The sequence below is a fragment of the Acartia tonsa genome, chromosome 13 (assembly GCF_053477335.1).
Source record: "Acartia tonsa isolate MP-2025a chromosome 13, ASM5347733v1, whole genome shotgun sequence".
In the NCBI taxonomy this organism is placed as follows: domain Eukaryota; kingdom Metazoa; phylum Arthropoda; class Copepoda; order Calanoida; family Acartiidae; genus Acartia; species Acartia tonsa.
The window spans coordinates 27,944,290-27,972,254 of record NC_137272.1 but is presented as its reverse complement, the minus strand read 5'-3'; the positions used below and the strand labels follow the sequence as shown (position 1 = coordinate 27,972,254).

The following is a 27,965-nucleotide window of genomic DNA, read 5'->3' as shown; positions in this document are numbered from 1 at the left end:
ATTGTTCTCCATGGTTATTATGGAGATAAGGGCCCTGTGCTACCTAGCCTAACTGGAATAAAACTTATTTCAGATTAATTAAAGATGGATACAAGCCTGAAGGCGGCTGCCATTAGGCAAATCTTTATGGATTTCTTTATGCAGAAGGTAGCAAATAATTTTGCATGGGGTAAAGTGTCTAAATGGAATCAAATAGTCTGTGTATAGAAACCCAACTTTGGCTGGTGACAGATAGTAATTGCATGAAAATAAGGAATAATGGTGTAATTCCGGGTTGTGTAGTCTGCATGGAATCCCTTGCTAAAGAGGGGAAGGGGAATTAGAAAATATGTAATTTTTTTATTTTTACCCCTCCTTGAGGAAATACCTTTGGGAGAGAAACCATAATTTTTTTGCTGCCTGGGAAAAATGAAAACTGTGTAGAATATACTCACACCCTGGCGTAATTTAAAGTGTTACTAATTAAAGGGTTATTTTATATGTTGTAATTTTATCAAGGTCAAACGGTGGAGGCTTGAATTCTAATCTCTAAGCTTTTTAATAGATACTATTCTTGCATAATAAAACTGGTTTTTTTTCTCTAACTTTGAAGGATTTCTTGTTAGATTGGTACTTCTTAAGTATGAATACGTTTTAATGGATAATTGTTAAAAAATTATCAGCTTTTTTGTCGAGTAGTATGTGATATGTTGAGTTCAATGTAAAAGGGGGTAAATAAACTGCAAATATACCATCGAATGCTATGAAAGGCAAGAATATATCAATCACAATTTACATTGTAAGTTTTAAGACTTAAATCATATAGGAATGTATGTCTGTTTATGTTTAGAAGGAGCATATTTATGTGCACTCCTCTTCCACCATCCCCTTGGACGATCCAACCCTCCTGTTCGCCAACGCGGGCATGAACCAGTTTAAACCGGTTTTCGTGGGCACAGCTGACCCCAACAGTGATATGGCCAAGTGGAAAAGGTATTTTTTAGCAAACAATTTTAAGGTATTAAGTAGCGATCCACTAAGTCAATTTGCAGGAAAGTCAATCAGCGAAAAAGAGAGTTGCTGATGATAAAAAGAGGATGATTACATCCATAAGTAGCGAATCATAAAAATATTGAAGGATACCTGTAAACAAACAAAACTGTTGATAAAACAAGGATGATTACATCTGTAAGTAGCGAATCATAAAAATATTGAAGGATACCTGTAAACAAAGAAAAAATTAAATCTACATAGAGTTGATCATAGGAATCATAGATAATTCTACAAGCAAATTTTAGAATTCAATAAAGTTACCTATCCTTTTATATTAGGCATGAAGATTTAGCTGTCTAGATACCCGCGATAATCACGTTTCCCTATTTTGTTTCTTATGGGTGGACATTGCGAAATGTAGAGTAGAGCACTATTTAAAAATAAGTGGGATGAATTATCAAAAATGTTCACCTTGGAAATGTACCAAAATTACATACCTACCTATGTAATAAAATCAAATAATTCTTGAAAATATAAAAAAAAAAGTGTGAGTGTAGCTTTATCGAGAGAAATCGCCCCAAGAAAGAATACCCCCCCCCCCCCCACTAAAAGGTTTTTAACACAAAAAGTGCCCTTAGAGGCTACTAGTATAAAAGAAAGACAGGAGCGTGGCCACTCTTGAACTAATTCTATGTTCAGAGTTGTCAACACCCAGAAGTGTATTCGAGCTGGTGGCAAGCACAACGACTTGGACGACGTAGGAAAGGATGTCTACCATCATACATTCTTTGAGGTAATATAGGGGACAGGGATAGGATATTAGACGTTAAATTTATCTTCCTCTTTAAACTATGTGAGATATTCTGCCTTTAATTGGGATTAAATCAGCAACGGGTAATTCTGTTATAAAAGTACAAGGTGTCTGACTATTTTTGTGCGTCACTCTGATCCGAAATAATATCTCGGTAAATCCGGAACTGATATGGTTCTCCTTTACAATTTAGCTTCTCATATGTCCAGGGAAAGTTTTTAATTACTTTAAGGGGTAGTACCACTGTCGCAAGAAAAAAACTGCCGCTAGAATAAGTGTCGCCCAACCGAAGGTGGAGGTAGGTTGTGTTAAAATTCCGTAAAGGTATGAGTGGCTTAAAAACAGTAATAGAAACGATAAAATTTATGTTAAAAAAAGTGTTGGTCCATAGTTCTTTTCGATAAGGAATGCACATATTTAGTGAATATTATCGTTACTTTACTGTTTTTACGCCTTAAACAACCTACCTCCTCCTTTTTTTAACCAAAGTAATTCTCCCTAATGGTAATAAATATTACACCTTCGTAATGCTTCGTCAATCGTCATAGCATAAACATTAAACTAATAAACATAATAGTAGATGGAAAAAAATGTATTTATGATTATTTTTATATTAGATGCTTGGTAATTGGTCGTTTGGTGACTACTTCAAGAAAGAAATTTGCGCTTGGGCCTGGGAACTTCTTACTGAGGTTTGTAGATAGATAGATTGACATAGGACTATATTTGGAAGGACAGATGTACTGCGTACTTATTAAAGATTTATTGACATGACAGAAAAAGATGGATAATCTGTAACGTTTGGAGGCTGAATAATATTGATTTCTAAAGATAGGTAGATAGGTATCTGAGCAAAAACAAGCAGTAATATGGCCGGCGTCTTACTTCACAGTGAAGTATATATATATATTTTTTTGTGGGGGGGGGGGGTTGATTTAATTAGATGTATTGTTTGTTTATAGATAAGTAGTATAACCTGGCAGGGAAAGACATTTGACGGTTAATTACCAGGGAGTAAGGGAGGGGACAATGGATCGAATATTCAATCTTTAGGAGTCTCAGACTTTGGGGACTGGCTTAAAGGGAATGTGCAAGAATTTAGCAGTTTCTGACTGAGTTTGGGGACTTGCGCAAGAAATACCGTTACTCGCTATGTTAGTTTTGAATATATATATAGTTTTGCAGACAGAGTAGTTCAAATATAAATACACGGCCCCCCTCCCATACTATATTTCACTCCCTTCATCCCCACCTCCTTTTTAAAAGTAGACGAGAAGGGGAAATAGAGAAGGGAGGTGGGGGAAATAAACAGGATAAAAAGGGGCAGGAAGGCGTGCGGGTCATATACTTGCCTATCCAGCTACACGCCTGCCTGCCCCTTTTTTCCGTGTTCACATCACTTGCCCCCAAATCTCTTTTCTCTTTCCCTGTCATCTGAAGAGATCCAGGGAGATATTTCTAGTAATTAATTACAGAATGGTTATGTCAGTCTGTAATACTGGTAATCTTATTTTCAAATAATTGCTTTTTTTCTTGGAACTTTTTTCTTAGTTTATGGTTTTCTAGATTTAATCAACAATCACTTTACAATTTCCACCATATTTCCGGGATTATTCTGGTTTTCATGGCCTTTCTTCAAAAACTCTCAAATTGAATTAATTGCCCATTGTCCCCTCCCTTACTCCCTGGTTAATTACACTAGTACTCAAAGTTTTTATTCTTAGTTTCAAAACTTTTTCTAAATTTTGATTATTTAGTTTCAAATAAATAGTTTTCAACGTTTAAACTAATGATTCCATTCTATAGATGGGATAAATTTGTTTATTATCATTAGGGATGTATATCTTGATTATCCCCCATAATATGCCTGAGTGTATCCTAAAAGTAACGATGGGACAATATTTGTAGGTATTTAAAATTCCATCTGACCGCCTGTACGTGACATATTTTGGCGGTGACGAGGCCAGCGGTTTGGGTCCCGACCTGGAGGCCAAGGAAATCTGGATGAAATTAGGAGTTACAGAATCTAGGTCAGTTATATTAGTTGAAGTAGAGTTAGGCCCAGAGAGAGAGCTGGTTATTACACTAGTCCCCAAAGTTTTCAAATTCGTTGGCTTCAATTTTCAAACTTTGGGAACTTTAGTTAGTGAATGTTGATTTGTTGGTTAATTAAGTTAAGTGTTCAAACTTTTCAACCAGTAATCTAATATATAGTAGGGGTAATTTTATGTATCATCATTGGTTAAGCCCTACCTCCCTTAAAAAATACCTTTACTTATATAATGGTGCTTTTGAATTTCAAGAAACGTAATATCAATGGGGAGGGAAAGAAATTCAACTTGCTAGGAAAATATATACTACTTCAAAAATACGTTTAAAATTGATTCAATGACAATGCCGACGAAAAAAAATCATTATTTAGAATTTTGCCTGGCAATATGAAGGACAATTTTTGGGAGATGGGAGAAACTGGACCTTGTGGGCCTTGTTCTGAGATTCATTATGATAGAATTGGTGGCAGAGATGCTGCACATTTGGTAAGTTTTTATTATAAACTGATTGCAAGGTTTACCATTTAAGTAGTTAGACAGATGTATAGATCTATAGATTTAAAATCATAGATAGACATATAGAAAGTAATGCCAATAATTGGAAAAAATAGAGTAGATTATGGAAAATTAGAAAGTTTGACATACGGACTTTCGTTTCAGGACCAGGTAATGGTTATAGAGTTGTAATGCTTTAAAAAAATTCTAACATACCTAAATTAACGACAAGAGCTATCCGTTATTGAGGTTCGGACGGACATATTATAGACCAATTAAAATTATAGAAAAGCTAAGTTTTTGAAATAAATGATAAGACGTTATAATTTCAATTTATTATACAGGTGAACATGGATGATCCTGACGTCCTGGAAATCTGGAACCTTGTCTTCATGCAGGTATACTTACAACCCAGGGATCTAAAGGGATAAGACAATGGCCGATAAATTGATGTACATTGTATGTATCATTGTTTATTGTACATCCCCAATAATGACACACAAAGTTATCCCTTCTGTAGATAAAAATTAGTGGTTAAAACGTTTCAATCTCAACTTCACAAACCAACTGATCAAAATTTAGCAAAAGTCCACAAGGTTGTTAGGCAAACAAATAAGAAAACTTATAAAATTTTGGGAACTAGTGTAATAAATAGCCCATTGTCCCCTTTCTCTGCTTATAATCAAAATTTATTGAGCAGCTACATGTCACTTTAAGGACAATTACAGTTTGTCTGAACGCCGGCTTATATGTTAAAATATTGCATAGATACTAAAGAATGAAATATATTATTAGCCAATTTTCGAGTATCAGGGACATTTAGGGAAGTTCCGCCTTTATAAAATAGCTTGAAACCTTTCTTGACCAGTTGGCATTTTTCCACATAAGAAGTGGTATGTCCAGTAAAAAAAACGAGAACTTAAGTTATAGAATGATAGATTTCCATATTTAGAATTTTTAAATATTTTAGTTCAACCGTGAGGCGGACAAGTCTTTGAAAACCCTCCCCAACAAACACATCGACTGTGGCATGGGATTCGAACGCCTGGCCTCCGTGATCCAGGACAAGAGATCCAACTACGACACAGATCTGTTTGCCCCACTCTTCGAGGCCATCCAGAAGGGAACAGGTTGAATATTTAAACTTATTTAGAAATGTGTTGGGAGATAAAAAACAAAACAAGGATCATAACATTTATAAGTAGCGAGGCACAAAAGTTGGTCATAACTTATACAGAGAAGACGTCTACTTTATAAAAACTAAATATTTACATAAGGAAATATCTCACAAAATCTTTTTGCAATAAAATATATATGGGTCTTTTGTATTATGACCGACGGACCAAGTAAATTAGAGCCGCATCAGAGAAGTTCACGATTACCCAATTCAGTTTCTAACAGACGGACATACAGGGCGTTTCAAAAAAAACTGCGTTTTCCGGTTTTGGGAAACAACCAGTAGGAGTATGAAAAAAATGATTATAGGTCCATATTCTATGTATAAATGTACACCAGATTTGCTTAAGGTGTTTATTAATATCTCTAAAATACGGCTTTTCTGATAGGTACATGTAGGAGAAAAATGCTTGATGTTAAATTTGATATATCAATTTGATTGAAATAACTTGTAAATTTTTGAGAAAAAAGTTTTAAAATCCCATTAATAATATGGTAAATGGGTAAATGTAAGTGCATGTTTATTTTTTTGTCATTATTTCCCTTTTTTTTTCTCCGAAAAACGCTTTTTAGATCCTTACAAATTGCAATACTTCTCGTTTTTCTTGGTTAAACAAACTTTAGGTGACTAACTCTTTATAGTATTTTAGATTATAACATAAAAATTAAAATACTTTTTATCTCAAGAAGTTATCTTTAAAAACAAAAAAGTTACAGCAGTTTGTTTTATTTACTTAAAAGTGCAACCTACAAATTAATAGCTTAAATGTTGATGTATGCACTTGAGATTTATGGTTTGACCGTAAATATAATACATTTGATCCGTATTTGAAGGGGGAGGGGTGGATTATAAATGTCCGTTAAGTAGTTCGTTCAATTAGATGCCAAAAGTGGGCGGAGGTTTTAAAGTTTGACCGGAATTGTCTAGGTATGATAAAAAAATGCGTTTTATGTTTCAGTAAACCTGTAAAAAAGTTGAATACAAATTGAAATGAAAATAAAATATGTTTGTTTATCATTTTAGACAGATAGGAATAGTATATTTTTATAAAACAATATAAAAAGCCTTAAAAACTGACCGAAAAAATTATCATTCATGCTTTTTAGAATTAATCAACTCTTAAATGCGCCGTTGTTTTTAGAGTAATCAATAAACACCTTTTATAAAATTAATCCATATTTTTATAGAGAATAAGAATATATAATTATTTTTTTCATACTCCTACTGGGTGTTTCCCAAAACCGGAAAACGCAGTTTTTTTTTTTTAAACGCCCTGTATATTATGAATTAGTAGCTTCGCCAAAAAAAGTATGTAATTATAAACTTTACTTATGAAAATTATTGTTAATACTTTTGAGTTTAAAACTTATAGATCAATTCAATTACACAACATTATTATTTTTTTTTGTAAAGGTGCTCCTGCTTATGGAGGAAAGGTCGGAGCTGAGGACAAGGATGGAATTGATATGGCCTACAGAGTACTAGCTGATCATGCCAGGTTGTTCTTGTGATTTGTGGAGACAAAATGTTTTTTTATATAGGGAAAAATACAACCATTGGATGTAAAGAATGTCCATTGGCATGTACTCTACAATACCATCTGTTAAAGAAGGTCAATGCAACTTCTGACCATTAAAAAGAACTAACTTACACGAGATATTAAAGGGATAAGACAATGAATGCTAAATTGATGTACATCACTAATGAAGATAAACAAAATTAGCATTTTTTTTAGAAAAAAAAATTTTGGTGGAAAAGTTTGAACATTGCTAGTTAATAAACCAACCTTAAAGAGTTCAATGTCTCCTACCTCCCTTCCCATCAGTTTACTTTACACTTGCTGGCTTTTGGCAGCAACTTGAACTTCATGTATTTTACGAAAACTTTCACAAGATTAAAAAACAATTTTTCTAGAACATTGACCATTGCCTTGTCTGACGGCGGACGGCCAGACAACGTTGGACGTGGATATGTGCTCAGAAGAATCTTGAGACGTGGTGTCAGATACGCCACTGAAGTTTTAAAGGCTAAACCAGGTTCGTGTTATGTCTTACCTCTACTTTTCATCGACGACTAGGTTTCTGCTGATATTTCACAAAAAAAATAGCATAAAAATCAATGTTTTTCTTTGGTTTATCTTTGTAGTATTTCTCTCTTAAAATGAATTTTAATTGCAATTTTTAGTAGCGAAGCTATTAGATCACTTAGAACTGGCTTGTCTCTTCTCTCATATAATTCACATTGTCCGTCAGTCTGTAAGGCTAGGGGTTAATGCAATTTTCTCGGTTCCTATTGAATATAACATATTCGCATCAAGTCTATACATTATTTGTCCGATTGTCAGTCGGTCATGTTTCTTAAGATATACCATGCTTTATTACTCTCTATGTCCGTTTATCTATTCCATGATATTTTGTGATTCGCTACATATAAAATTATTTTTGCAGGATTTTTCGGTAGCCTAGTGCACACTGTAGTCCAGGTTTTGTCCGACACCTTCCCAGAGATTGCGAAGGATCCTGATACTGTTATTGATATCATAAATGATGAGGAGACTCAGTTCTTAAAGACTCTAAACAGGTAGATATAGATTTTTTGGAGAGAGGTAGATGGATAGACAGAATTTATAATATCTTATGAAGTTGTAAGGTTTTTTTTCGTCTGAAGCATTTGAGAACTTCGTTTAAGGGAAGCCTCATATGGGTCCGGGAATGGTTTTATGATATTTTATTTTAAAAATTAAGTTTTGGGATGATTTTAGGTTATTTTATTCTAAAAAATAGATCTTAGTATGGTTTCCGGCTATTTTGATGCTTGAGGTTTAGACGCTAGATAAGTAGATAGAATAGACAGATAGTTTTATAGATAGATAATTCAACAGACAGATTGTTAGCAAAAATTAACATTGTGTAAACATTGTAAAATATCGAATTATTTTTTTTATAGAGTTTAGAATTTTAGAACAATATTATTCAGGGGTCAGAAGCTGCTGGGCCGAACCATTAACAAGTTGGCCGCTGGCTGCAAACTCCTACCTGGAGACATTGCCTGGAGGTTATATGATACCTACGGCTTTCCTGTAGATCTTACACAGCTTATGTGCGAGGAGAAGGGTATCACGGTTAGTAAACTTTATGGCATCATTTCTAGGCTCTAAAGAATCTCATTTATGCGGTGGTATCCCAAACAGTTTCTTTGTGTATTTTCGTATGAATGTGTCTCGCTTAAATTCTAATGTCATAAAAGTTCGATTCTTAGCTGAACACAGCCTCATAATTAAAATGTTAAAAATGGTTCCTACTGTTTCCCTGTCAAATGCGCGACACTAATAGAAAGATTAGTGGAATGCCTTGGCCTAAAACAGGCGCAACTCATTACCATACACAGTAAGGACTCTCAGACATAGGTCGTGCAATCAAAGAGTCTGGTTGTATGTTGGATGTTACTTAACCTAATACCCTTGGGACTGAAAAGGAGATATTGGCTCCTCTTGGATGTAGAATCTGACGTTAAAGTTATATGGACACAGAGGCCTCGCCCGTATGAGGTAATTGATAGGTAATTATAAAACAGACTGTTTTAGGTTGATATGGAAGCTTATGAGAACTGCAAGGCAGCCGCTCAGCTTGCCAGCCAGGGCAAGGGATCTGGAGCTGAAGATACAATCTCCTTGGATGTTCATAGCATCAATCAGTTGAAGGTTTGTTATTTGTCATATGGATTATAAAACTATCTGAAAGTTTTCAATTTGATTTTGAAGCTCTAGTATTTCTATGTAGAAGTGGCAGGATATCTGCATTTCCTTAGCAATAATCAACGAAAATACACACTGTACAATTACATATACATTATACATTGGAGAAGCGAAATTGCCTAAAAATCTCTGTTAAGATTTTTTGAAATGGAGAACTCGAATGGCCCAGTGCAGTGGTTGACAGATTTTGAAGGGCAATCAACACTTTTTAATTTATAAAAAAAAATATTTGTTCTTTCTAGGAGGCAGGTGTGCCACTGACAGACGACAGTCCCAAGTACAAGTACACCCCTGAATCAGCTGAGAAGAGCGCCAAGTACAAGTTTGACAGCTGCACCGCTAAAGTTCTCAAGATTAGACACAACAAAGAATTTGTGGATTCTGTTCAGTCTGGACAGGTATATTGTGTCTGACGGACTAACCAGAGTTAGAAAATAGCACAGATACTGTAATAGTAAGTTAGTAAAAGGCTGAGGTATATATTTACAACCAAGTTGAACTACTTTTCCCCCCCACTCATCCTTTTTCTGAAATTATATAATTAAAATAGATTAATATATTTTTATTTTAAATCTCCACTCCCCCTCACCGTAGAGTTATAGGATTTAGGAACATTCACACTACTGAATAAAACTTCATTAGTAAAGAATTAAATGGGCTAAAAATCGAGAATTCAGTGTTCTGTGTTTTATTGACAATATCTGCCTAAAATATCTTACTTCATCCCAACCAAAATTAACTTAATTGCTTTTTATCTCTCTCCGTCGAAGTTAATGTTTTATCCATTGATGTTTTGAATTGTAAGAGGACAAATATATCTCAAATAGTTTATTACTAAGTATGTTATTGTTGGTTATTTATAAGGGAGAGGCGGATGAGACACTTTAGCCTGAAAAAATTTATATTGTGTTTTCATTTAGGAATGTGGTATTTTACTGGACAAAACTTGTTTCTATGCTGAACAGGGTGGCCAGATATATGACGAGGGTTTCATTGTCAAGGTAAAAAAGTTAGTACTTGAGTTGTGTGTTTAAAATAAGCTGATGTTTCTGTTCACTTGAGAACAAAAAGCGCTGTAACTAATCTTCACTTGATGTTCCAGGACGATGACAACGAACTGAAAGTGAAGAATGTCCAAGTGAGAGGTGGGTATGTTCTTCACATGGGAACTGTTGAGGGAACTCTGTCTGTTGGAGATACCGTCCAGCTAAATATTGATGAAGATCGTCGCAGGAATCATTTTTTTTACATATTAATATATCGAATTTGTAGTATCGTTGCTACATTAAAACTAGGGCTCTCCGCAGTTTTATTTGATTTTTTTCTAATTATCTCTTAATCACATGCAACTGTTATTTCATTTCATTTGTGATTACAATTTACAAACATACATTTTAGCTACTTTAGACTTAATAATATATTACATATATTTTTTGGCACCCTTCCTCAAAAACTTATCTGGACCTATAAGAAACTTTACTGTAAAGGAGAATCATATCGGTTCGGTGGTTAGCAAGATCCCTCACTTCAAAAAGACAAGAGATAGACAGACATCCTTTAACTTTATCTAAGGATTGTATATTAACGTGTATTAAAATGATATAAACGCTAGAAATGTGATGAGCAATCATTCTGGAACCCACATTCTCAACTTTGCCCTGCGACAAGTGTTGCCTGCAGAGGCGGATCAGAGAGGTTCTCTGGTGGCTCCGGAACGTCTCAGGTAGAAATAGAGACGGCCAAACGATAGGGAGCCTAAAGCGGACTGTAAATTGAATTGCTACCCAAAGTTTTACAACAACGATATCTCATTTGTGGGCTTAATATATTTGGGTGCTTTAGATTTTTAATGATTTAGTGTCTTATCCGTGAGAAAGCTGGTTATTTTGACGCACAGTTATCTTAAGTAAACTATTCAATTTATCAAGTTTTTCGATAGTAAAAAGCAGCGTTGCGGAGCCGTTTGATTTTGGTGCGGCTCCGGCTCTGACCTAAAATCAAGAAAAACTCAACATATTTTTTTGCCAAGTCTATTTTTGACTTTTGAAGGTTTTAAAAGATCAATTTTTGATAAAAATGGACTTGCACACGATACAACAGAGTTACCAAATTAAAATTAATAAAAAAATTCTGTTTTTAGCTAACCCGGAGCAGTTTTTTAACGTAAATTACAGCTCCGGCTCCAGCAAAATATGGCGGCTCCGGCTTCACAACACTGGTAAAAAGTATATTTTGGTACTAAAATTACACAAATCATAACAAAGATTTTAAAAAGTTCATGTTAACTGGTTTTTGTTAAGGTTCGACTTCACCAACAAGTCAGCAATGAATGTTGATCAAGTAAGAAACGTGGAAAGAATCGCCAATGAGATGATTGATAGAAACGAGGAGATCTATGCTAAGGAAGCCCCACTTGCTCTGGCTAAATCAATTCAGGTTGCTACTTTACATTATCTTTCTACTTTAAGATTTTTCTTAAGATTAATTTACAAAGCTTTAACGAACAAACACGAGATATTAATATTACATACTTGTACTAATAATCACCAACTCCCCCAGAAACTCGCATTTTAACAAACACTAAGTGATGTACGGACATACGAACCGACAATCAAATGAACTTCTTAAGATCAAATGATATTTATCGCAACCAAAATCTTAATTTTAATTTACCAAACTATTGATTTTAATCATTCTTGTTGAAATTCAGGGTCTCCGTGCTGTGTTTGATGAGACCTACCCTGACCCTGTCAGAGTTGTCAGTGTTGGCGTCCCTGTTGAGCTTTTTGAAAAGGATCCTAATAATCCCAAAGGTAAAAATATCCTGTCCCAAAATATAAGACATGTGTGTCTGTCCGTCTGTGCGAACTGATATGAGTCTATGAAGAATGTCCCTTGTAGAATTTTATATTTATTTTATTTTTTTTTTTTTGGGGGGGGGAGGGGTAGTGAGTTGATTAAATCATCTTTGTAATATTGTGTATACCTAATTTTTTATTGATCATTGTCTTATCCCTTGAGATCCCTGTTAGGAATGCTTTATCAATTACAAATCTTTAGGTTCCCAAACAAGTGTGGAGTTCTGTGGAGGTACCCATCTGCGTCGTGCTGGCCACGCTGAACATATGGTTATTGCCACCGAAGAGGCAATTGCCAAGGGTATGTAACAATTTTTTTTCAGTAGCGTAGCTACTTTACCCACTTACGTATTACGCATTCCTTCCTTATATTCTTTAAAAAAACTCGTCATGTTATCTAATGTTTTACTGGACTAAGACTATATTTTCTTGTCTAATTTGTATTGAATAGATAAATAGAAACTGCTATTCCATTTTTTTTTGTAGTAAAATGGAAACACTGAAGAATTTGACAGTTGAGAAATGTCCTTACCTTACCCTATTAAAAACATAAGGAGATTTTTATGAACTATAAAAACTTATCTAGGTATCCGTCGTATTGTCGCCTTAACTGGTCCGGAGGCTAAGAAGGCTCGTACTAAAGAAAGACATTTGGAGTCAGAGGTTAGTTTAAATTAATTGATGATTTATGAATGATTGATTGATTGACTGACTGATTGATTGATTGATTGACTGATTGATTGACTGTTGGATTGACAGATTGACTAATGTATTAACTGATTGAATAGTTGGTTGATTGATTGTTTGTTTGATTTTATAGATTTATTGACAAAGAAGTATAGAAGTGACTAGTACATGTGTACATAGACAATAGATAGATTAATATAAAAGTTAAAACACAAGTTAAGGCTGAGAAGGCTTGTACTTGGTAAATTGATCTTAGTAAATTAATTGGTAAAATTAGACTAAAAAGTGTTTGCTATCTAGGTTTCTAAAGTAAAGGCTAAGGCTGCAGACACCTCCCTGCCTCTGAAGGAGAAGGTTCGACTGATCACAGAGCTCACGGATGAAATCTCAGCCGCCAGCATCAGCTATGTCAAGTAGGTTCACTTACATAGTAGCGCATCTACTATTTAATATATACTTTCAATCAATTGCACTTAGCAGATTATGTAAGAATCTTCACTGGAAAATTCCCTTATTATTTTTTTTTGAAAGCAGCTCACTCTCAGGTGTGTATTTTCCAAATTATTTGAATTTCTTTCCAACTCTTCTCTTTTTTTCTCAATCCTCTGTAAAATATACACCAAAGTAGCATCTTGAAAAAACCTGCGTACCATCAGACGGAAATTTAGAATTATAGAGTAGCATCCCTGTTTTAAAAAATGTTGCTAAATATTTGTAATTTTGATTAGACGTGACGAGATGCGCACAGATCTGAAAAACACCAAGAAAAAGTTGGACGACGAGGACAGGCAGAAGAAGGCGGCTGTGCTCGGCGACGTGATCGAAGCGGCCAAGCAGCTGCTCGAGGCCAACCCCGGCCTGCCTTACCTCGTGGCTGAGCTTCAGGCTTATGCTAATAACAAGGTGATTATAGTTCTTATTAAAGGGGATGGGGGAGGTGCCACCTTTTAAATCCAAACCAAACTTGCAAACATTTTAATCAAAGAAATGTGCGTAGTTAAGCTTACAGAATGACAGTTTTACCGATTAGAATGACAAAAATGGTATTTTTTGGCCCCCTTAATTTTATATTTAAAGTTATTATAGATGGTATTTTCAGGCTATTGATGGAGCTTTGAAACAAGTTAAAGCCATGGCACCTGAAACACCCACCATATTTTTCTCAGGTTACAGATTTTTATGATTGTAAATATATTTAATTAAACATTGCTGGCGTTGGAAGTTTGCCATAATTTTTGCTTTTTCCTCATTTTGTGGTCTTAAAACCCAAAAACAGTGCAGTCTTCTCCATACAACGAGTCCTTGTTTGCATCTATCACTCTTTTTTAAAAAAAAAACTTCTTTGTTTTCGTCATATTTTCTAAAGTGTTTGTATGTATATTGTATAAATAGTTTAGTGTTAATCAGCAGAGGGTATTATATACAGGGTGGGGCAAATAAGACCGGACAAACTTTAAACGGCCATAGCGCCAAAACTACTTAACCTATCAGGACGTTTGACCACACTATAAAAAGCTTAGGTAATGACCTTTTAGCACAAAAAAAAATTGGGACGAAGATAGACGTGTACACCGAGCTGGCCGCGCAAATGTTTAACAAGGCAGATTCCAAATGCGCCGGTGGTTAATGCGCAAAATCACATAACGTAGGGTCCGATAGGGAAGGAGTTGGAATCTTGACCCCAAATTTTGTGGGTGTCTTAGGCTCATTGAGACACACATTATGCCGTGTTTAAATCCATTTTAGCTCAATCCTAGCCGAAATGAGATCGATTTTTCAAGATTTTGAGCCTTAAGAAATCACAAACAGTAGGGCTCGACAGGGAAGGAGTTGGAAATTTGACCCAAACATTTTTGTGTGTCTTAAGCTCATCGAGACACGCATTTTGAGTACTTAAAGTCCACTGTAGCTAAATCCTAGCCCAAATGAGAGCAAAAACATGGATTTTGTCAATTTGGCGGTTACTCATGTTCCTACGGAAATGTGGCCTCCCAGCAGCCCGATCTTAATTCAATGGACTTTTGGGCCTAGGGCTACTTTGAAGCATGCACCAATAGATGTGCCCATACCACAAAGACCTCTCTCATTGCCACTATCAAGGAGAACACCGCCAGCCTTGACAGGTACATTTTGACCTGGACCTGCCGGCGGTTGAGGAGGCCGATAGAGGCGGTGATTGAGGCTGGCGGCGATTTTGTTAAATTGTCTACTAGTCATATACCTATTTTGCTTGCCAGTTTCTAAAATTCAATAAAATCTGTAAAATTGACGATTTTATGTTTATTTGTTTAGAAGTTGGAATTTGTCCGGTCTTATTTGCCCCACCCTGTATATATTTTTATAGGTTCATTACGATTGATTTTTTTACGTTTTTTGGAGAAAAATTCTTTTTTTTCAGGGGATGAAGATACAGGAAAAATTCTATGCATGTCCTACTCATCAAAAGCAGCCATAGGAAAGCCGGTGTTACTTTTTGGTTCCTCAATCTTTAAAATAATCTCACGTATTGACTTCAGTGTCCAAACTTTTCTTTCAATACTTTTTTATCTATTATCATAATTTAGAATGTACATCAATTTATAGCCTATTGTATTATCCCTTAAGATCTCTGGTTACAGGGTTTCGGATCCGGATCCGCAAGGATCCGCATATTTTCGAGTCCAAGGATCCGGATCCGCAAAAAAAAAGCGGATCCGGATCCTTGGACTCGAAAAAATGCGGGGAAAAATGGAAAAATCTACCTAAATTTATATAAAATCTCAGACATTCTCTTGATGAGAGCCAATCTTTAAGGTTTAGGGTCAGACTTGAAAATTAAAAGTATTTTTGACTTCGAATTAAAGAAAAAATATTTTGAAAAGTTTGGTGATTTTTTTTTTATTGTCAAGGATCCGGATCCGGTAGGACCCGGATCCGCAAAAAATCAATGCTGATCCGAAACCCTGCCTGGTTATAATCAAAATGTGACACTTGGGGTTTAAATAGGCAAAGGTTTGAAATCCAACGAATGGTGTGGTAGTGTACAGACTCTTATCAATGGAAAGGGTGGCGGTAAACCAGATAATGCACAGGTTTGTAGATAGATTGATTTAGTAGAAGGAAAATTAATAAATAGATCGATAACTACACAAATGACTTTTTTTAGCTTGTATAACTATAATACAAAGTTAGTAGAACGATGTCTGTTTGTCTGTCCGTCCATCCCTTAAGATCTCGGTAACCACTGAACCGATCGGATTCTACTCTTCAGAGAATATACCTACTGGTTCGGTGGTGGTTTTAGGCTTTGTTCATGGGGGTGGGACACCCCCCCAAAAAAAAAAAAAATCCTCCCTCTCAATATTTAAAAATTACGAATTTTGCGAAATTGCCATTTATTCGCGAAAATTTGCGATTCATTCTAGAGGCTAGGGGCGAATCCGCTAGTTAATTATAAGGTGGTAGGCCTGTTATTAGATGGATAAAAAGATGAACCGATGGAAAACTAAATAGAGGGATAATAAATGAATTGCTAACTTAAACAAATAAAGCTAGTGCGTTATGAATAGATAGATAGACATATTGGCCCAAGGACATTTCGATAAAAGGATGGACGCAATGGACATGAATAGGTTATGAGTGTATGGTTTTTTGATAGGGTTATAGATTGATAGATGTAGACAAATAGATAAACATTATCATATAAAAATTAAGCAAGTTTCTATAAAACAATATTAGGTATATTCAAGTTCCTTTCGTTTAAATCATCATGAACAACATATGTACATTGTAAATATTATAGGCCAGTGGAACTAATGTATCTGGCCTGAAGGCTGCGATGGAAGCTGCACATAAGTTTGCTATAGACAAGCTTGGCTGTGCTAGAGTGGATGTTAGTGTACTTACCACTGCTACTTCTGCTGCTACGCCAGGCGCTAAGCCTAGTGGTGATAACAAGACTGGTGAAGCTACGCTCCTGAAGGTAAATAAGAAAATTAAGCTTTTTTTCTACTACTCGTGTCTTTAATACTCTTGAAGGGTTAATTTTACTCGGGTGGGTTGTCCTATTATAATATACAAAATATTTTTAAATCTTACCTAGTCTTCTATTAAGCTTCCTATTAAGCCTAATTGGTCCAGCGGTAAGCGAGATAATTTGTTTTAATAGACAGTTTAAAACATTTCATTACTATCCAACATTTTAGATAACCCGTGAGTATTGTGATAAAGCCGGCAAAGTGCCGGCAGGCCTGCGCTCTCCGGTTGCTGGCGCCCTCTTCCTGGCAGCCAACAACTCCCAGTTGATTGGCAAATCTGATTCAGAAAAGGTATAGTAGTTTCCTGATATAAGAGTGTTAAATTTAATGGTTGTTTTTCTAAAAATTAAAGTCAAAGTGAGATATAGAAAAGGGCAGGGATAATTATAATGGTTAAGTGAAATAATAGAAGCGAGAAAAACAGTGGGGCAGGAACTGAATGAATACCTATATGGAGATTTAAGATACTTGGATATAGAATACTTATGTATGTTAGTATTTCATGAAAAGACGTACGAACATTTCCTAATTGTATTTAGATTAGCTATGGATTTATTATATTTTTAAAGGTGTTCTGCATTATCCTACATTATTAATTAAGTATAAAAAAAAGACAATTCTTATTACATATGACTGTTTTTTAGGCATCAGTATTACAGCAGCTATTGTACACTGAAAATGAATTAAGACATCATGTTGCTGGATGGGTCAATCCAACTCAGGTATAGATAGATAGATTGGTGTAAATATTATAAGTACAAAGGTATGAAATGAAGAATATAATAAGATAGAAATTGCAAGATAGAATTTCAGATGAATTGATGAATGGACAATAAAAATTGATAGTGAAGGAGTGAATATATATACGAATTTAATATTTTTTTTATTGACTATTAACAATATTAAAAAAAATCAAAATTTATAAGCAGAGTATTACATAGTTGAATTTAAAAGGTTAAAAAATAATAAACAAATGTATCTTTAAGGATTCTGTAGAAGGATGTAACCCAGGAACCGTAGCAAAAAGCAAGGAAGTTGCACTTCGTCATCTAAAGGTAATTTTATATTCATTTAATGATAATAAATTGAACAGACAGAATTAAAAACATCCCAGTTGTATAGATCCATTAAACAAGGAATAAAGGAAGATATGTAGATTTTGTAGCACTGTTGAAACAAATATCTAAATTAACAGACAAGAAACCTATCAATCGGAATTTCAATTTAGCATTTAAAGTAGTGATGGCAATCAGTCGAATTTTTGGGCCGGATTCGGATTCCGGATTCTTAAAAGTAGGGATGGGAATCCGTCGAATTTTTGGGCCGGATTCGGATTCCGGATTCTGAAGGAATCCGTCAAAAAAAGTGACGGATTCTTGCGGATTCCGGATTCTTATTTTTGGCGGATTCCGGATTCGGATTCCGGATTCTAGCAGTATTTTAAAAGGCCGTCCGTCACAGAGGGATAGCTTTTTTCGTTAATTTATCACTATGTTACTTGGTTGAAGCCTTGATTTGTTTAAAGTGTTGACTTCCAGCATAACTAAAACATTTACATTACATTAGTAAATTTAAAAATTTAAGTGCTACGTATGTCCTAAAAATGTGCTTGGTATTTTCTAACCTATTTAAATTAAATTTAGCCTACCAATTTAGAATCCGGAATCCGCTTTAAAAAACGGATTCCGGATCCGGATTCGGATTCCAAAATTGGCCGAAAATTGGGCGGATTCCGGATTCGGATTCCGGATCCGGATTCCCATCACTACTTAAAAGAATCCGTCAAAAAATGGCGGATTCCGGATTCTTAATTTTGGCGGATTCCGAATTCGGATTCCGGATTCTAGCAGTATTTTAAAAGGCTTTTTAAAAAAAAATAAATGAAGCATGAAAAGCTGTAAAATGAAAATAAATTCTTACAAAAAACGTAACTTTGGATGCTAGCTACCATTATACCTGTAGTTAAAAAGGAATCCGCTATTAAAAAAACGGATTCCGGATTCAGATTCCAAAATTTGTCCTAAAATTGGGCGGATCCCGGATCCGGATTGCCATCCCTAATTTAAAGGATTCCTGATTAAATATTCCTGGTATTCATTTCGAGTATTCCTATCAGTGATGCCATGCGGAGCCGTTGATTTTTGTGCTGCTTCGGCTCTGGCTCCGACCTAAAATCAAGAAAAACTCCAACATATTTATTTCTAAGTCTATTTTTGGCTTATGTAGGTTTCAAAAGTTAAATTTTTTATAAAAATGGACTTGCAAAACTTAAAAGTGGCATTTGCACACGACACAACCGAGTTACCAAATTATAATTAACTAAAGATTTCTTTTTTTAGCTTACTTGGAGCCGGAGCCGTTTTTTAACGAAAATATCGGCTCCACAACGCTGCTTGAAACTATCTGATGGAACCATATAAATTGAAAAAAAGTTAATTTAAGTAACATTAAAAAATACTCTTATTTTAGGCTCTAGATGCTATGTTAGTCAATAAAACCTACCTTGCGACTGAACGAGTTACCCTTGCAGATCTACATGCCTGCTGTACACTTGTACCTGCCTTCCAGTTTGTTTTAGGTAATGTTAATCATGATTTGTAGATTTAACAAGTTGAGTTTGTTTTAGACAAGTACAATGAAGGATAAGACAAACGATAATTAACAAAATAACCCCTTTTGTAGATAAAAATTATCGATAGAAAAGTTTAGACATTTCCAGTTTCAACAAATCAACAAGATTTAATAAAATGGTATAGCAAACGAATCTGAGAACGTTCTTAGTTATCATGGGGTATCAGTATAATTTACATAACAATGTTCCCTCCGTGGTTGTATGTCTCTCTGTCTAGGTGTTGATAGAATTTAAAAAAAAAACGGCTTATCTGATAGAATAGAGATACTCTTTTTACGAAACTTCTATTTACATTTATTTCTTAAAAATATTATAAGCAGTAAAATCCGCCAATTAATCTGAAAAATCTATGAACTTTGACATAATATTTACTTATTTTATAGATGAGCCAGCAAGGAAGTCATTGCGCAACGTTACCCGTTGGTTCAACACTATGGTTCATCAACCACAAGTAGCTAAGGTCTTAGGAGGTAAGTTGATACAAAAAAACATTTTTAAAATGACTAAAAGAAATATTCATAGCATGTATTGAAGCTTTCTACATTATGTCGTCACGGACCGTTGTAAAAATAATAGATTTTCAAATTTTCATATGTAGATTTCTATAATGCGCTTTTTTTTCTAGATGTGAAAATGTGTGTAACCGAAGCCAAGGCACTGCCCCCAAAGGGAGGTGCGGGCAAGGATAAGGAAAAGGGTAAAGCCGACAAGAAAGATAAGAAGGCAGAAAAGAAACAACCAGAGAAAAAGGCGGAAAAGAAACCAGCACCTAAGCCTGAACCAGAAGGTAAAATATGAAAGTAACAGGATGTCTAGGTTTCTGTTTGTTTGTACAGAATGATTTCGATAACCGCTGAACTAATATGTTTCTCCTTTACAATTTCGCTTCTCATATGTCCTGTGAAGGTACCACCAACCTCCCAATAGAAATCGCCTTAGTTTTATGATTTATATTTTAATACTTTGGAAAAGTTGTCTATAATACGATGCTATACATGAACCGGTTTTAGTCCAGCGGATGTTAATCGGTTTTAAAGCCATGCCGGAATAGTTATTCCAATTGTGTTCCCTTATGTTTGAAAGCATCTATCAAAATATCAAAAAAAAATCGATAGGTTTATGTATTATTTATATATGTAATACAATATTTTACCGCAAGGCGTCTCCAAATTAAAATAAAGAGTAGATTCACACTGTTAGTATGTATTCCATTGGTGTTTTATAAAATAAAACTATTAAAACAATAATATTTTATATAAAAGGATAATTATAGCAGGTTGTATAATGGTCATTGGTTTGCCAAATGTAGAATTTGAAAAAAATCCATATATTGCAATTAAAAGTTTCTGAAGTTATCATATTATATGTTCTACAATATCAATAGTATCTAATTATACTCATATTATTTTGTTGGGTTAATTACCCGCTTTGCATGAAATTATTCTTTTATCAGCTATGCCCCCAAGGATCTCTTGGGGCACTTGAGGTTGGCGTGTTGAGGGTAAGTCGACGCCCTCCCACATTTTCAATTTTAGTTTTAAAAAACGTAATTTTTTGGGGGGAAAGGTATTGTTTCTAGGGCGATTTCGATTAGTAGGGTGGCCGTATTCTCCCCTAAAATAGTTAGAAACATTCGGATTGGGACTAAAGAAACACATAGAAATTCTGCAACTTTTATATAAGGATTGATAAAAGGGGAACAATATTGCAATTAAGCTCTATAAAAAATCTTGAATATTCTTAAACTAAAACGAATAAGCATAATGCAACCTAAAATTGAAGCTTTAATAATTTTAATTTAGATGAAATGCCCATGGAGGAAAAGAAAAAGGACCCATTGGATGCCCTACCCAAGGGAACTTTTGATTTAGAGGTTGGTTTCTTATTAGTTTAAGATATATAGCACCTTAAGAATAATTTAAATATAAATATCTCCCATTCAAATACTTTTTAGGGGTTATATCATAAGGGAAAGCTCCCCTAAAATAGATTAAAACCTACACAGGACCAGTTTATCTATAACGGAGCCACATTGGTCGTGTGGTTAGCAATATCTTTAGGAAACCGACAAATAGACATCCGGTTACTTCAGTATAAAGGATTGGATTATATCATTTCTCCTAATGTTTATTGTAGTTTTATCCTAATTTTTTAAATCTAGGATTTCAAGAGATTCTATTCTAATAATGATGAGGACAAGAGTATCGAATATTTCTGGCAGAAATTTGATGCTGAAAATTATTCCATCTGGAGGGCTGACTATAGGTAAGTTTGAATTTATAAAGTAGCGCAGCTAAATAATCAAGCTGTCAATTTAATTACAGCCACTTCGCGTAAATTTATTTAAGCCAAACATCGCAGAAAAGACCAATTTACCAACTTATTTTTTTTTATTAATTCCCCCTTATTTGCACATTAAACTTTAACTTCACATGGCTAAAAAATCAATACTTACAAAAATATTGTCAAATTTTAAAAATCTGCATCTACGGTTCAATTGCTGTTTCTTTACAGTTCTAAATATACTGGTTTAAGGGTCAATTAAAAAAACTACAGTGTGGCCACAACCAAAAAAATACTGATACTGAAGAAAAAAAGGGAAATACTGAAAATACTGAATCCTAAAACAATAAAAAATACTGAAAATACTGAAGAAAAAAAGGAAATACTGAAAATACTGAATCCTAAAATAAGAAAAAATACTGAAATACTGAACAAAAACTACAAATACTGAATAAGTATTTTTTTTTATATGATTCCTCATTTCAAAATTTCATATCATCATAGCTTTATTATTAGGGGGATATTTTAAAGATCTTTTAATTTTGCCTCTTAGATTTTCTTGCACCAATTAAGCAGTAAATGACTGATAAATATTTTAAATGATTACAAAACTTAAATACTTTTTAGTTGAGTTAAGAGCCTAGACGTCCAACCTTTTTTTTGGGGGGGTGAGGGGTAAAAATTTTTTAAGGGGAGGGTAATTCGCTTTTTTGGGGGGGGGGGTAAAATGGCGCGCGAAGCGCGCCGCAAATTTTTTTTTTACCCCGGGGGTAAAATTTGTTTGGGGGGGAGGGGGGGGTAATTACCCCCCATGAAATCTGTTGGCAGGGGTAAATTTTGTTTACCCCCCCCCCCCAAAATTTACACCCGGGGAAAATTTTTGGGGGGGGTAATTTAAATTTTATTAAATATTTAGTATTAAAAATTCGCGCGAAGCGCGCAAAATTTTTTTTATTAAAAGATTTTTTATTTTAGGGGGGGGTATTTAACCCCCCAAAATTGTTTGGGGGGTAAATACCCCCTCCTAAACGGTTGGGGGTGCCTACGGCACCCCCATGGTAGGGTAAAATTTTGAATGGGGGGGGATAAAATGAAAAAAAATTTGGGGGTGCCTACGGCAAACAATTTTGGGAGGTTAAATACCCCCCCCTAAATGGTTGGGGGTGCCTACGGCACCCCCAGGGTAGGGTAAAATTTTGAATGGTGGGGATAAAATGAAAAAAAAATTGGGGGGGGGGGGTAATCGCCACTTTACCCCCCCCCCCCCCCCCTTGGACGTCTATGGTTAAGAGCATGCTAAAAAACTTTACCTTCAATAACCATGCAAAGTTCTCACCTTAGATTATTCATTCTATTAATAGACAAAAAAAATATCTGAAAAAAAATACTGTATAAAAGCATCTCAAATATCTAAAAAATTTATATTTGAGATGAAATTAAAAAAAAATGTATATTACCATAAAAAAAAAGCAAAATTAATGTACAAAGTTATAGGGTTATTTATAGGAAAGTAAAGTAAGGCGCGAAGCGCCGAAAAAAATCTGACATTAACTACTTGAAAAAACATCTTATTTATGCTAATTTTTTTTGGAATTTAAGAAATAGGAATGAAATACTGAATCATGAAAATTTCCAAAAACTGAAAAATACTGAATAAAATTTTCAAATACTGAATATTCAGTATTTACTGAAAATACTGAAGCCCCAATTTCCAAATACTGAAGAATACTGAAGATTTTCAGTATACTGAAGAATGTGGCCACGCTGAAACTAGCTGGACCTTAGTTTTTATGTCATTGTCAAGCAGCCTTGATAATTTGAAAATTAAAACATCAGAAAATAGTCATTCCCATATAAACAACCCCTTAAATAGTGGATGTAAATATTCATTTATTTCCCGGAGGTAGTCATTTTTGAAGATTTTCAAATTTTTTTGGAAGATTTTTGAATTTTTATTAATTATATTATTAAAAGGAACTTGATATCAGGGATATAAATGATCATAGCCGGGAAATAAAAGAAAATTAAAAACCAAAATTAAACCACATTTTAGCATAAAAAATGAGTTTTTTGTTTAAATGAGAATGATATTCCTGTCCAGTTTTTTGTTTAGGAATCAATATTTCTTACCCTCGTGAATAAATGATGACCTATCGGTCCATCATTTATTCCCTCGGGTAAGAAATATTCATTCCTAAACAAAAAACTGGACAGGAATACCCCATTCATAGCTAATTCAGCTTAATTATTAGTCCCACCAATAAGATTGTTTAGATATTCTAATCTACCAATAGAATTTCTGTATTCAAGGTACCTACAAGGTCCTGCAAACTTATTGGTGGAATGTTCCAACCAACAAGATTGTGTTGTCATTATTAAAATAAACTGTGTTCTTATTAATAGGTTTTCCTACAATTGAATTTGTATATTTAAGGTACAATGAGGAGCTTGCATTGGTTTTTATCTCCTGCGACCTTATTGGTGAAATGTTCCAACCAATAAGATAGTTTTATCATTATTGAAATAAAATCTGCTTTCTTATTGGTAGATTTTCCACCAATTGAGTTTGTTTATTTAAGGTACAATGAGGAGCTTGCCTTGGTGTTTATGTCCTGTAACCTTATTGGTGGAATGTTCCAACGCCTAGAAAAGCTGAAGAAACATGCCTTCGCCAGTGTCTGCCTGTTTGGAAGCGATAACAACTCCAGCATTTCAGGTTTAATAAGAATTGAACAACAAAATTTAAAACAGATTCTAGTAAAAAGCAAAAATGTTAAATGTTGAAAAAATTAAACCTACTCAGTCTACAAACTTCATGATACTATAAATTTGAAATTTTTATTTATTTCTACAATTTAGGTGTCATTTATTTTTGATATTTTCTTCGGATTTTTAAATTTTTAGCTTTTACGTTCTACAGGGGTGTATATTCTGCATGGGATCCCCGGCTCAGGGGGGGGGAAAAAAATAAAAAATATGTGGTTCGAGGGAAAAAAAATGTAAAAATTAAGAAAACTGAAAACATTTTTTCCATTTCCCCCCCTCCTTGATGGAAAAAAAACTAAAAAAATGTGTGGTAGGAGGGATAAAATAAATAAAATAGAGTTCTTTAAATATTTTTCCATTTTCCCCCCAAATTGGCGAGAAAAAACTAGGGGGGGGGTAAAAAAATAAAAAAATAAATCTTGTGCAGAATATACACCCCTGACGTTCTAGTATATAACTAGTAGACTATTAGACATTTTAAGGGTTTTTGTATTTCTGTTCGTGAAAGGAAGTAATCTAAAGGGATAAGACAATGAACAAAAAATTGATGTACATGCCAAATTATGATACACATAATTTCCATAATGTAGATTACAATTTTTGGTTGAAAAGTTTGGACACTCAACTTAATGAACCACCCAATCAAAATTCAATAAAACTCCCAAAAGTTGTTAAGCCAACGGACAAGAACACTTTGGGGAATGGTGTAATTAAAGAGCCCAATATCTCCTCCTTCTCTGGTGAAAGGACTGATTTTTTTTCTTCAAAGCGGCAACAGTATTCACGAGAACGAATCTTGTTAATAACCCAAATAATTCTAGGTATCTGGGTGTGGAAGGGACAAGACTTGGTGTTTGAATCCTCCGAGGACCTCCAGGTTGATTATTCCAGCTATGCCTGGAAGAAACTGGACCCAAAGGTAGGTTACACTAATAAACTTCTCTAATAAAATAGCCTAAAACATTCTGTTGATGAAACGTAAAATTTTTGCCGTTTTACAAACCCAAACATAGGAGGGGGTCATATACCTTAAAAGAACAAGGATGACAACATCAACAAAGGCATAGCTTAGAAATTAAATAGACAAACGATCATTTAAGTAAAGAAAAATAAAGGAATCGTCTTATTGTTACATAAATCATCTTGCAAAGTTTGAAATCAATAGGACGATTCTTATGCTCAGAGTTGGCCGGTACCGACGGACAGACGGTGTGTATAGAAAAGCCCCCATTTTACAAATGAAAGCATTTCATAAACTTTACCCTTATTTACTAAGTATATTTGCGATAACTTTTATTTAATAGATTCTTCCAATTTTTAACATTTACAAAACAGCCTACTTTATTGCTTCAAGATCCATGGCAGATCTATATAGGAAATAAATGTCTATAAACGAGCTCAAGTTTTCCAAGGTAAAATGTTTAAAACTCATAGTGCTCCAATAATCCATAATAAACTCTCATTGGCCAGAACGATGAGACCCATTATTTTATTATATTAAAGATAAATTCTTTTTTTTTATTTCATGTTGCTATCAACATTATATTGAAGTATTTAATTTCTTATAATAAAAAAGAAAAAGAAAATTTTTATAATAGTAAATTAAAGAAAACTATGTTTTTAAAGAATTCGATTGTGGCGACACTTTTGTGTGTTCAAATATTAAAACTAAAATTTTAATCATATTAACCCTTTGGTGATGGTAATGTGAAAAAAAATATAATTGAAAAAATATTTTTAAAATCATTAAATTTATTAAATATTAACTTCTTTCTTTTAGAAAGTAATGGCAGGGGAGGAAAATTGATTTATTGAGAAATAGATAAATAGATATGTACTCATAGAAAACTAGCCAATAGTGAGATAGTTATATCGAGCCAACTCTAGTCATTTATATCTTAACATTTATTTTCATATTTGCAGGACGATTCTACTAAGAAGTTAGTCACCCAATACTGGAAGTGGGAAGGCAATGACGAACAAGGACGACCATTCAACCAAGGAAAAATATTCAAGTAACAAGGCAGCGCAGCTATGGATCAACAGAAGAATCACAAACATCAATTTTTATAGTATAAAAAAAATGTAAAATTTTATCAAACAAAAAATCTTGCCTTGTTATATTTATACTACGATAAAACGTGAATTTAATACATATTTTATTATAATTTTGTAAATAAAAAAAAACGCAGAAAATCAGTTATTTTAAAATTACAATAAAAGCTTGAAATTATAATTTTGTTTTAATTAGCCTACTAATAAAATTAACCTTACAGCGAACCAAAAATGTTTTAAGGGCAAAACAAAATTGAAATTTTCTAGAATTTTCTTGTAATTATTAGAATATTTGATTTAATCTGTATGTAAATCGTTGCTCATTTAATATATTGTATTATCTATTTATCTTAGTATTTTTTAATTAATTTATTATAAAAATATTTGAAACCTGTCTCAAGTTACCGTTATGTAATTTTGTTAAACCTTATTTTATTCCTAGAATTGTAATTTTTTAACCTTTTGTGATATTTTTGCTTTTATTCATTATTTAAAATAAGGGAGGGGTTTATTATTATAGAAGTTACGTAAGTCAATAAATCAGGGTTTCGGATCCGCATTGATTTTTTTGCTGATCCGGATCCTCCAAATTTGGTCAGTGCGGATCCGGATGTGGATCCTACCGGATCCGGTTCCGGATCTTTGACAATAAAAATAAAATCACCAAATTTTTCAAAAATATTTATTCTTTAATTCGAAGTCAAAAATACTTTTTATTTTCAAGTCTGACCCTATACCTTAAAGATTGGCTCTCATCAAGAGAATGTCTGAGATTTTATATAAATTTAGGTAGATTTTTCCATTTTTTCCGCCTTTTTTTGAGTCCAAGGATCCGGATCCACATTATTTTGCGGATCCGGATCCTTGGACTCAAAAATATGCGGATCCAGATCCGAAACCCTGCAATTAAGGACAATAAAATCATAATTTGTCTCAAAAAAAAAATTTTAAGAATGGGTTTCTAGTATGGTTTTCAAACCAATAAATAGCCGATAGATTAGATCCAGTTGTAAACCATATTGAAAAATCCTGTATTCTTATTTAAGAAAATTGTCTACGAATAATAAAATAAAAATCATAATATTACTACCAGTTTCATAAGCCCCCCTGATTACGATATTTCTATAATTATCAACTCTTCCATATTGTTTTCCTTTACACCTTATAACTTGTTACCATGTTTAATTTTTCCTTTAAATAAAGTTTAAAGCACCGCGTATGTTTAACAATGAAACCATATAAATTAGAATTATAAATGGTGAATTTATATCTCTGTAATGCCAAGAGCAATAAATGAAAAACTATCTGTAACAATTAAATCAATAATTAAATAATACAATGGCGTGCGTTGAAGGGTTGGTAACGCCTCCCTTTAGACTGAAATTTAAAAAAAGTCTGTCCACTCAAT

The 27,965-nt window shown here is 33.9% G+C and overlaps 1 protein-coding gene across 3 annotated transcripts; it reads left to right on the top strand.

The window, feature by feature from the left end:
* The first annotated feature begins 52 nt into the window (after window positions 1-52).
* Window positions 53-27,771, top strand: AlaRS (alanine--tRNA ligase, cytoplasmic). Of its 3 annotated transcripts, XR_013885040.1 has the most exons (39): window positions 53-147; window positions 830-972; window positions 1,672-1,765; window positions 2,401-2,475; window positions 3,692-3,813; window positions 4,206-4,320; window positions 4,674-4,727; window positions 5,300-5,459; window positions 6,920-7,004; window positions 7,421-7,542; window positions 7,954-8,086; window positions 8,483-8,627; window positions 9,090-9,206; window positions 9,503-9,658; window positions 10,181-10,261; window positions 10,363-10,493; window positions 10,873-10,983; window positions 11,561-11,696; window positions 11,971-12,073; window positions 12,321-12,419; window positions 12,705-12,781; window positions 13,106-13,218; window positions 13,534-13,708; window positions 13,905-13,971; window positions 15,204-15,261; window positions 15,792-15,876; window positions 16,587-16,766; window positions 16,990-17,112; window positions 17,466-17,543; window positions 17,808-17,876; window positions 19,291-19,399; window positions 19,837-19,923; window positions 20,079-20,240; window positions 21,256-21,326; window positions 21,615-21,718; window positions 24,316-24,452; window positions 25,324-25,421; window positions 26,426-26,701; window positions 26,845-27,771. XR_013885040.1 is itself a non-coding variant. In XM_080180473.1 (38 exons), the coding sequence occupies exons 1-38, from the start codon at window positions 85-87 to the stop codon at window positions 26,519-26,521; spliced, it is 4,134 nt and encodes a 1,377-aa protein (XP_080036599.1). In that variant the 5' UTR covers window positions 53-84; the 3' UTR covers window positions 26,522-27,771. The 3 variants fall into 3 exon arrangements, 2 of the variants coding, with proteins under 2 accessions (XP_080036599.1, XP_080036600.1); XM_080180473.1 differs by having other exon boundaries at window positions 26,426-27,771; XM_080180474.1 differs by lacking the exons at window positions 24,316-24,452; window positions 25,324-25,421; window positions 26,426-26,701; window positions 26,845-27,771 and adding an exon at window positions 24,171-24,264.
* The last annotated feature ends 194 nt before the right edge of the window (window positions 27,772-27,965 follow it).

Coding starts and splice junctions, on each gene's coding strand:
- AlaRS (XM_080180473.1), top strand. CDS start 85: ATGGATACAAGCCTGAAGGCGGCTGCCATTAGGCAAATCTTTATGGAT. Junction 148..829: donor TGGATTTCTTTATGCAGAAG/GTAGCAAATAAT, acceptor GTTTATGTTTAG/AAGGAGCATATTTATGTGCA. Junction 7,005..7,420: donor GTACTAGCTGATCATGCCAG/GTTGTTCTTGTG, acceptor CAATTTTTCTAG/AACATTGACCATTGCCTTGT.